The sequence below is a fragment of the Zerene cesonia genome, chromosome 18, assembly GCF_012273895.1.
Source record: "Zerene cesonia ecotype Mississippi chromosome 18, Zerene_cesonia_1.1, whole genome shotgun sequence".
Taxonomy (NCBI): Eukaryota; Metazoa; Arthropoda; class Insecta; order Lepidoptera; family Pieridae; genus Zerene; species Zerene cesonia.
The window spans coordinates 8,024,218-8,034,704 of NC_052119.1; the positions used below are offsets into that span (position 1 = coordinate 8,024,218).

General features: G+C 34.3%; 3 protein-coding genes across 3 annotated transcripts in view; 2 read left to right on the plus strand and 1 right to left on the minus strand.

Annotated features, from left to right (window-relative positions):
• Positions 1 to 6,050, plus strand: part of LOC119833750 (ribosomal protein S6 kinase 2 beta) — a 13,291-nt gene extending 7,241 nt beyond the window's left edge. Inside the window, exons 11-14 of the mRNA XM_038357916.1 lie at positions 896 to 1,123; positions 1,476 to 1,573; positions 2,219 to 2,449; positions 2,874 to 6,050. Coding sequence (XP_038213844.1) covers positions 896 to 1,123; positions 1,476 to 1,573; positions 2,219 to 2,449; positions 2,874 to 2,984 — 668 coding nt within the window. The 3' untranslated portion in view covers positions 2,985 to 6,050. The remainder of the gene's footprint in view (positions 1 to 895; positions 1,124 to 1,475; positions 1,574 to 2,218; positions 2,450 to 2,873) is intronic.
• A 93-nt stretch (positions 6,051 to 6,143) lies between these two features.
• Positions 6,144 to 7,349, minus strand: LOC119833749 (aminoacyl tRNA synthase complex-interacting multifunctional protein 1). The gene is made up of 3 exons (XM_038357915.1): positions 7,178 to 7,349; positions 6,583 to 7,095; positions 6,144 to 6,481 (listed from the first exon to the last, which is right to left on the minus strand). Exons 1-3 carry the CDS (start codon positions 7,280 to 7,282, stop codon positions 6,194 to 6,196), a joined length of 906 nt encoding a protein of 301 aa, XP_038213843.1. The 5' UTR covers positions 7,283 to 7,349; the 3' UTR covers positions 6,144 to 6,193.
• Positions 7,350 to 7,727: 378 nt separating this feature from the next.
• The window catches only part of LOC119834085 (polycomb protein Scm-like), a 5,705-nt gene continuing 2,945 nt past the window's right edge, over positions 7,728 to 10,487 (plus strand). The window contains exons 1-4 of the mRNA XM_038358369.1: positions 7,728 to 8,959; positions 9,233 to 9,533; positions 9,928 to 10,146; positions 10,428 to 10,484. Coding sequence (XP_038214297.1) covers positions 7,908 to 8,959; positions 9,233 to 9,533; positions 9,928 to 10,146; positions 10,428 to 10,484 — 1,629 coding nt within the window. The 5' untranslated portion in view covers positions 7,728 to 7,907. The remainder of the gene's footprint in view (positions 8,960 to 9,232; positions 9,534 to 9,927; positions 10,147 to 10,427; positions 10,485 to 10,487) is intronic.

Genomic DNA, 10,487 nt, shown 5'->3' on the forward strand with positions numbered 1-10,487 from the left:
TTCAATGCTTTCTTTTTTAACACGCTTTTATTAGCTTCACTTGTGTGTTTGTATGTATGTATGTATGTAACTCACACCCGTTTTTCTCCCACTTCCCGCGAACCGATTTCATTCTTTTTATGTCACAGCGGGCGACTGAGCTGGTTGTTCGCATAATGATAAGCGATCGCCACCGCCCATGAACATACGTAGAGGTCTGCCTCTGAGAATGTGATGCTCGTGTTTATGGGGTAAGGGAAAAGGGAAAGATTAACGACCGGAAAGAAGGAATGGGCTAGGACGGGTGAGGAAAAGGAAACGGGCCTCCTGTTCGATGAAAAGATGAAACGAATATAAGTGGTTTGTTTTCTATAGGAGAGAGAGACAAACACACGCGTACGCGGCACGGCTTTTGACTATAGCAAAGAGTGTCGTTGTAACTTTTGATCTTTTGAACGTAGTTCCTTATCGCAACGCGCGATAAGGAACTACGTTCCAATATGTAATATATATATATATATATATATATATATATATATATATATATGGATATATATATTTTTATATATATATATATATATATAATCGCCAAATTTATTAAAATTAAAGAAAAATGTGTTAGTAAGTTAGAACCAAACTACATGTCGTTAAGTCTATGAGCGAGTTTATTAAGTGAGAGTAGTTGTGTCAGATACTAGTTGAATAATTATTATTTCGTGTACCAACTTTGTTAATTAATTACTTTTCAGCTCTCACAAGGGGGCGTTATCGCCTACTTTGAGAGAGACTATTTTAACATAACCTTAATTTATTATCTTACAATATTATGTTAAAAATATAAAATATAAAATAATTTAGTAACCTATTAATTAATTGTGCAAGCAATTTTCAATCTAACGTATCTGGTGAAAAATATTTATTTTACATATTTACCACCTTTACAGAGACATAAAACCGTCAAACATCCTTTACGCGACAGCGGAGAAGCGGCCCGAAGACATCCGTCTAGTGGACTTCGGTTTGGCGAAACAGCTGCGGGCTGAGAACGGTCTGCTGATGACCCCGTGCTACACGGCCAACTTTGTGGCTCCCGAGGTGCTGAAGAGGGCTGGCTATGATGCTGCCTGCGATATATGGAGCTTGGGTGAGTTTGTAGCTTCTACGAATTATGATTAGTATACTCAATAATAATACTATAAACAATTTTTTTTTTGTTTTTTGTTGTGATTTGATAGATTGTAAGGATTCGTTTACCATTAGAAAACAAGACGTTTATTTGGATTACATAGGATTTTTAACCTGCACATTATTATATAATGTGCCTCTTAATTGTAAAAGCAATTTCACTTAAATTTTTATAAACATCATGGGAAAATATAACCTCATAGGTTGAAACTATTGTATCCATCGAGCGTTAAAATGTGTATACTGAACAGACAATACATTTTTATTCTGTATTTCTTTTAGCATAAACGCATTTTTTTTTTATCTTATAGGTGTTTTGGCCTATATTATGCTGTCTGGTAGGACACCATTTGCTACAACGGGTGATGATACTCCCGAGGCAATACTAGCGAGAATTGAATCAGGCAAGGTAAGTTAGTTAAAAAGGGGTAATCATTATTTTTATGCAAAGGGGTAGTAGTATTTTGTATCTATGCTACACGTTAATTGTTTCCATGCACATCTTAGTTTTGGTTTTTCACGTGAAGTTTTGTTAATGTTATGGAGAAAATGATAAATTTTTTATTAACAAACTGAATATAGCAATAGGAACATATGCGAAAGTTTGTAAGGATGTGTATGTGTTTGTTACTCTTTTAAGCAAAAACTACTGAACCGATTGCACTGAAATTTAGGTATGTAGCTAAACAACTGGAATAACATACAGGCAACTTTATACAGGTATTTTTAACCCGATATTCTTACGGGATACGGACTTAGACGGGTGAAACCGCTGGGCGCAGCTAGTGCTTTGTAAATTAGAAATATTGAGTGAATGGAAAAAAAATTACCGCGAGGCGGAATTGAACTCGTTTCGTTCACCGCGCCGTGATAACGCGACTTCTCAGCTACCCGCAACCTCTCTTCTCCAATTTCTTTCACTCTTTCGGTTTTACGTGCCTAACTAGGTTATTCTATGTCTTCGATTCTGATGATTTACAATCTCAAATATCTCTAAAAAGTCGTCTCATTGTAATTGGTTGTATATTAAGAAACAAATGATTCCCGTGAGCAGGTGGAGGTATCGGGCGGCGCGTGGGCGGGCGTGTCGAGCGAGGCGCGCGCGTGCGTGCGCCGCATGCTGCAGCTGGAGCCCGCGCTGCGCCCGCGCGCCTCCGACCTGCTGCGCGAGCCCTGGCTGTGCGAGCCGCGCGCGCCCCCCGCGCCCCCCGCCGCCCCCGCCCCGCCCGACGCGCCCGCGCCGCCCGCCGCCGACCTGCGCCGCGCCGTAGACCTCACCTTCCAGGTGCGTGGTACTTGTAACGGTTGGCTGGCGTGTGAGCCGACGCACCGGTGCCCCCCCGACCTGGTGGTGCCGAGCTGGGTCGGTACCACGCAGCGTGGTTGTGTAAGGCGTCTTACTAGAGCTTACTAGACCGTAATACTACAGTTCATTCTTTTATCAAAGCGGGTTTTTAAGTTTTGTAAGCTATTGTTTTTATTATTAAAAAGCTGTTCGCTCCGGCTTCGCCAAGACATAATATGAAGCGACATATGAATTATGTCAGGGGTGAAGGTGCAGATTTCTAAGAGTGGAAAAATTTTTTTTAATTGTTGCAGTAGGTTTTGAGTTAATCCATTACAAGCAAACAAATAAAGACATAGATAAAAATACAAGTTCTTCCTATTTATAATATTAGTATAGATTACTTCATATTGTATTTAAACAGGCAATGACGTCAGCACCATTGGCGCCACACGTGTTGGGGCCGGTGAGCCAGTCCACACTCGCACAAAGACGCATCAAGCCACAACGTCGGTTCTCGCCTACACGACTGTAAAAAAAAGATTACGAAAAAGACCTTATGAAAGACAAGACAAGACAAGTAAGAAATTAGTGACATTGAAATTGAATCTTGAATAATATGGAAAAATGGAAGAAAGGTCTAACACATCCAACAATGAAATAAAAATACGACTCAGTTATGAAAGCGATGCCAAAATATAATAAGCAGTAAGCAGTTTGTTTACAACGAGTCATTGAGGAATTCATCATGCACGATGATGAATTAAATCAAATGGCAGATTATCCATTATTTGGGACAATTTTTGGGTCAAGAAAAATGCTTTACGCAGCACACTCTTAATATTATATGCATTCTAAATTTTATATAAAAATATTTTTAAACTATATGCCTATGTAGAAAACTTTAGAAACACAAAAGCATTTCCCATTTAGGTTGTCCAATTATATTACTAGTCTAGGGTGATATGAAAAGATGGCTAATCGTTATTTCACTTTATTGGAAAGATATAAAGTCGATTATATGTTAAATTGGGTTATAAGCGGTAACAATCGGCGACGCGCCTTATATTTATAGTTCCGTAATATTAAATATTGCGACATTGTAAAAAATGTCTGGTGTAACTCAAATTAATAATCACAAAAGTAAATATAAATTAAAATGGAAAAAATTATATGCCCACTTCAAGGCAAAAAATTATAAAAAAATACAAAGTTATTTTTATTGCACAATATAAAACCAAAAAGGGATAGGAAAAGGTATGGTATGTTTTTGGTAACATACTTGATGTATTCTTTATTTTTATGAAAGTTTTATAAGATCAATGAAAATTAATCTGACAAACAAGTCACATAAAGTAGAATATTACTTGAGCATAATAAATCAGTATAATTTTGTAGCTTTATTCTCGTGATATAAATTATGAGGAGAAAAATTATATAAGTATTTTAGATACAAATTATATGAGTTATTTAATTTACATTAGTATTAGAATTATTAAGACATTCCATGTCACATTTAATTTAATGTTTAGATGCGCGAAGTGAAAGTACATCAATATGGTCTTCCTTCAAATTGCTAATGAGATTTATATCAATTTACAAGATTATATTTTTATAACACACGCTTCTTACCCACCTCGGAAAACCTTTTGGTGCCATTTTGCTTTAAACGGAATATTTTGAAATTTACATTTATTTTACATGCATTATCTATGTAGTTGATTCAAATTTATTCTTTTTTGAAGGCTTTTAACACTTGCCTTTAGTTAGCAATACTATAAGCTTATCTTCTCGTATATATAACATCAAATAAAAATATATTTTTATGAACATAGCGAAAGGAACTTTAATATTAATTATCTGTAATATGATTATCATTTATGTAATTTTATTGAGATACTTATAAGGCCTAAAAGAAAACTCTATTTCTAAATTTTATTCTTATTCCACTTACTGTTAAGTTCTATTGACTCATTTCATATTATTGAAGTGGTAGATGATAATACGTATGGGAACCATTACTAAATGTTCAAAATAAAATTTGATATTACTAAAAAAGTTAAAAAAAAATAAAAGTAGAGAATTTCTGTATTTTTAAATACAAGTTTAAAAATTATTCAATTATGACATAACTAGAATAAAAAAAAATGCTTAATTGAAGTGATAAATACTGTCAGTATTTGTAAGCATAATACTAACGTGACATATAAGTGTAAACAGATGATAATGGTATGTATGTATGGTGGTGGTTTTTAAAACCGTTTATTGACTTCAATGTATATTTTTATATTCTTAATTAATATATTATCAATTACTAGCGTGGTTGATGTTATTTACATTTTTACCAAAGATCTAGCGAGTTTAGTCAATAATATTAGGTACTAAGAGCTGCATTGAAATTGTTGATTGATATATTCTTTTTTAACCCTTTTTAAATAAACTTGACATTTGTTTGTTACTTATTATTATTTTAAATAACAATGTACTTATTTTTTAACGATATATACAAATAGGTACCTATGTAAGTAAAAAGTTCATTTGCAATGTCTTATCTTACTAAAGAAGTAAGCGATAACTGACACGCACATTAACTATTTTGATATCTATTGAAGTGATCGCTTGATATATTTATTTAAAAAGTACGTTCCAAGTCAGTATTTAAACTTTTCTTTCTATAGTATAATGCTTCATTCAGTATTTAGTCATTTAGAAGTACTCATTGGACATATCTAATTGAAACTTGTCATAGTATGTCATATCATGGTTATAAAAGTACATAACAACACCTATTTATATATTCTTGGATAAGGTCATGCCACATGTATAATATATGTTCATACTCAACTAAATAAATTGTTTGTATTAAGTTGAATGTACTAAAATATTTTTTAATTATTTACATTCTTTGTATTCTATGACATGGCATTTCAAATAATATATTAAATGATGGTAAGAAATTGTATGTTGTATGAACTGTTACTAATCCATACTCACTTCAGTTTCTGAACGAATCATAATTAATGATCGAAAGATATATTTACTAATTACTATTCTATAAAAATTTGCTCCTATGAATATAGTGCTCAAAGGCCAGTCAATGCTTTTCAGTTATTGTAGATACTCACGCATGTGACATTTGATAGTGCAATGTTGGAAATTTTGCGACTTGTTTTAACTGGTCAAAAATATAGAAATATGCACAAATTAGCTTTTAACATATGTATTAATAACTAGTAGATTTGTAGATAATTAAAAAGGACGTTTAATATCGCAAAATGATTCTTCCGTCACAATGAGATAACTTGTTAAATAATTGTTAAGAACTATTTTCTTACTGTATCACAATGTCCATTTGTAGGTTTTTCTATGGCACATATACTAAGCGAATGTTGTATACAGATCACAGACTACTCAACTAAACAATTGAAATGCTGGACCAGTATAAGTACACAATTTGGGGTGTTACTCTGTATGGTGTTGATGTTAACATTGTTTTGTCACATCTATTTTTCTATCTTTCGAATAGACATACAATTATTAATTAAGTTGTTAAAGTAGGAATTCTTGAGATGAGATGTAATATATTGTTGATATTGCTTAACATGAAGTTTCATTTTACCATGATTCCTTTAAATTATGAATCTGATAAATATATACATTCTGTTATAATGTCAATGAACATAGAAAAACACAATTTTGAGATAATTTAAATAAAAACGTTTAATTATACAATATCCAGATAATCTATTTGACATGAACTCCTTTGAGTGTGGGTGCTACTACAGGTCCTTTGCCTGGTACAACTAGAGGACTACCCTTATAGCAAGCAACTTTATCATCATCAGTTTTGAGATCAGGAGCACAAGTCTCAAATATCTTCTTTTTGGGGTTCAACTGAGGTTCAGGCTCCCGTGGATAGCCTTCGCATGACACCAGATCACCTGGGGCTGCTCCGTTTGGTGGCAACAGTACTTCAACTTTTTCAGGTGATGAAGCGCACATAACCATGGCCTCTGAAGTCACACCACGCATCTGTAATACATTTTCATATAAATTCAGTACAATAGAACAATTCTAATAATGACCCAAAATAACCTTGAATTGTGTTGTTGTTGTTTTTAAAAGCTACATACCTTTACTGGTTTTAGATTACATAACACCATCACTATTCTGTCTCTCATTTCATCAATAGGTACATGATTCACAAGACCAGACACAACTGTGCGTGGATTATCTTCACCGCAATCTATCTTCTCCACATATAAACTATCTGCATCAGGATGCTTATTAATATCTATAATTTTGCCTATTCTAAGGTCCAACTTCCTGATATCTATTATTGATTCTGTATTAGATGATGGGGTTGCAACTTTTTCTTTCTTCTTCACTGGTTCTTTTTCTTTTTTTACTTTTTTCGTATCTGGTGCAATAATTTCTTGATTGTCACTTGCAGGTGGTATTTTGTCTGGTGTACTACAAACAACCACTGGTTTATTACCGGGCAATTGATATTGTTTCTTTCCATGCAACGTCTCAAGTCTTACAAGTTCTGCCTTAGCAGCTTCAACTTTCGATGAAAGAATTGCATTATCTTTAATAAGTTCTTGTACTTTTTCTTGTATTTTAAACTTTCTGACTTCTTCCAACTGGAAAGTGATATATTTAATCAGTAACTAAACAAATACAGCCTTATGAAATACAGAAAATTTGCGAAAAGAAAATGTGAACCTTATATTTTAATTCTAATAACTTGCGCTCGGCAAGCTCTGCGTTGTTTAAAATTTTCGGTGCAATATTAACAGACATTTTCCTCACAAAAATTCTTGTTAGCATATAGATTTATGTTTTTTTGCCACTTGGGAACTTAACCTACAAAATTTAAAATAAAATTTCGAAATGTCAAACTTATTGGCTCCAACATGTCAAACATAAAAGATGTTCAAGAAAAGTTATATTTTCTCTGAAAATAATATGTATTTTTATCATTATATTAAAGTATGGTTATATTTCAAATGTATATGAGATATTTATAAAAAAAAACAAATGTATACATGAGTAAAATTATACCTCTAAATATTTTTTATATATATATTTGTGTTAATAGCCATTAAAAAATATTACATTTTAAATTTTTCGAAATACTGTATCACAAGAATTAGTTGATAGTATTGGGAAAAAGTTGTCAGTTTTCGTAATTTATTGGTTCTTCTTTTATTTAGACTTATATCCTGCAATATTTAAGATGCTGGCAACTGCTTAAATAAAATTAAAAAACAAAAACTAATATGGACGTTGGAATGGCGTCATAAATAGTTAATGACGTTGTTTATATTTGTGCATAAAAATATATCTTGGCTGCAAAGTTCATTTGATTTTGTGAAGATTTAAAAAATGTAATTATTGAATGATTAGTGCTTAGGGACAGTTTTCTATAATGTATTAAAACATACGAATCAAAATGTCAAACAATACTGTCGGTTCGTCGGGTCATGCTCCCGGCAAAATACGTGGACCTGGTAGGCCTCCTAAACGTACGTGTACCTGGTGTGGAGAGAGTAAAACACCCTTAAAATATGTCTTGCCCACGGAAAATGGCAAAAAAGAGTTTTGTTCCGAGACATGTCTTTCAGAATTTCGACAGGCTTATAGCAAAGGCGCCTGTCTGCACTGCGATAATGTTATTCGCGGTAATGCACCTCCAAGCAGCAAAAATTTCTGTTCTACGTATTGTTTGAATAAATATCAAAAGAAAAATGAAAAAAGGACAACTTCTCCACAATCTGGCAATGGAGCGAACGGTACAGAAAGCAATGCCAATAATAATTCTACCGGGTCCTATTACGATATTTTTCAGTCGTTTGATTGGACCGAATACATGAAAGAAACTACTAGCGTCGCAGCTCCCGAAGATTGCTTCAAACAAGCGTCGGTTCCTCCAGTTAATGATTTTAAAGTGAATATGAAGTTAGAAGCCTTGGATCCACGGAATTTAACGTCAACATGTATAGCTACAGTGGTGGGAGTGTTGGGGCCGCGGCTGAGACTTCGGCTTGATGGTAGTGATAATAAAAATGATTTTTGGCGACTAGTAGATGCTGGCGACATACATCCAATTGGACACTGTGAAAAAAATGATGGAATGCTACAACCTCCGTTAGGCTTTCGAATGAACGCTAGTAGCTGGCCTATGTTCTTACTAAAAACTCTGAATGGAGCAGAAATGGCTCCTCCCAAAGTGTTTCAACCTGAACCACCAACTCCTAAAACAAATCTATTTGTTGTTGGTCAAAAACTAGAGGCTGTTGATAAAAAGAATCCACAGTTGATATGCTGTGCAACTGTGGGTGCTGTGAAAAATGACCAGATACATGTCACTTTTGATGGGTGGCGGGGTGCATTTGACTATTGGTGTAGATATGATTCAAGAGATATATTTCCAGTTGGTTGGTGTGCTCGAGCAGGGCACCCCCTGCAACCACCTGGCCAAAAAAGTGCAACTACACCATCTAGGTGAGTCTTTTTTATTTTATGATATATTAGATATTTTAAAACAGAAATTGTATAAACAAGTGTAAATAATATAAAAACTGCATCATTCAATTGAGATTATAATTATGTAGATTGGAGGAATGTTGTTCTATTGTTTATGTAATTTTTTTTTTTTATTTCAGTAGACTATAATTGTATATTAAAACATTGTCTATTACTATTTGATTATTGTGTAGATTTCATCATGTTGTATTCAATTGTACAATCTTATTGATTTATGAAATTATATTTCAGATTTAAGTTACGTCCCAGTGGCATCCCCAACCCAGCCTTACCAGAGGGTGGTTCAACTGGAGCCAACACAGGCACAAATAACTCTGGCACATCTAGTCCCGTCCCCAATGTGTGTTTGCGCATCCGTAGCAGCTGTCAAGGAGGTAGCCCCAACATGCCAGCTTCAGTTACCGGAGTGGGAGCATCAGGAGCAGCAGAAACTCTTGTTAAAGAGCTCCTAAGTGTTCATACAGATCCGCAAAAGCTGACAAGAGCAATTCTCACAGCATCTAGTAGCTATTCAAATATTACTAATGTTCAGGTAAAAGATGTTTCTTTTATTTATGTGATGTGAGAGATTTGAAGAGGACTCAAATATATTCACAGGAATTAGATTCTGAAGTTTTTGGATAATATATGATTTTAATGCTTGATCTATAGACATATGAGCATTTATGGCAGCTTAATTAAATTTATCTATAAAATTTATTTTGTTACTTTTCCTTTGTGAATTTTTGAAAAAGTTTATATGAAAAAGCTGTTTTGTTTTTTCAGATCATATTTTTTCTTCTCATAATATCTAACTTTAATTACACAATTTGTTCCCAAAAATGTTCAATCTTGACCAATATTTTATTTATCTATGAGCATGTTTAAGTTTTACTCAACCCTTAAATCCTACAGTAAAAGTAAAACATAAATATGAAACATTGCAGGTATCATCAGGCAGTAAGAATTACACAGTAAAAGTTCCTACCGACCTAACAGCTGAGGAGCTAAAGAACTGGTTGAAGGTGGTGTGTGCGGGGGCAGGCTGGTGCGTTGGGTTGTTGGAAGTGGACTCTGGGGAGGCGGCCGGGAGACCCTGTGCCCTCTGTGGAGAATCCACATCTAACTCTGTCACCTCTGTTTCCGCTGTAAAGAGGCCCAAAAGTGTATGTATATTATTTTGCATGTTTTGCAGTTTATTGAAATCACACTATCACTATGATATTATAAATGTCAAAGTTTGTTTATTTGAATGTTTGACATTTAATCACGCAGAAATCTGTTCAGTAGATTTTGATGAAATTTGATATACATAGAGTATATAGAGGTACTTTTTATCCCGATTAAATCCTTTGGGATGAAACAGGAATCTTGATATCCCGTTGGAGACGATCCAGTACATACAATCGCAAAAATTTAATTGCTAATAAGTTAGTTGTATGTGCAGGCGCTGGAGGCGGGCGGGGCCGGCGGGGCGGGCGGCGCGGAGGGCGCGGGCGGCGTGGCG

Bases quoted from the DNA above. Each gene is read 5' to 3' on its own strand.
- LOC119833749 (XM_038357915.1), bottom strand. From the start codon at position 7,282: ATGCTAACAAGAATTTTTGTGAGGAAAATGTCTGTTAATATTGCACCG. The intron at 7,096-7,177 runs GTTCACATTTTC...ATCACTTTCCAG, and splicing joins TATTAGAATTAAAATATAAG to TTGGAAGAAGTCAGAAAGTT. The intron at 6,482-6,582 runs GTATGTAGCTTT...AATGTATTACAG, and splicing joins GTAATCTAAAACCAGTAAAG to ATGCGTGGTGTGACTTCAGA.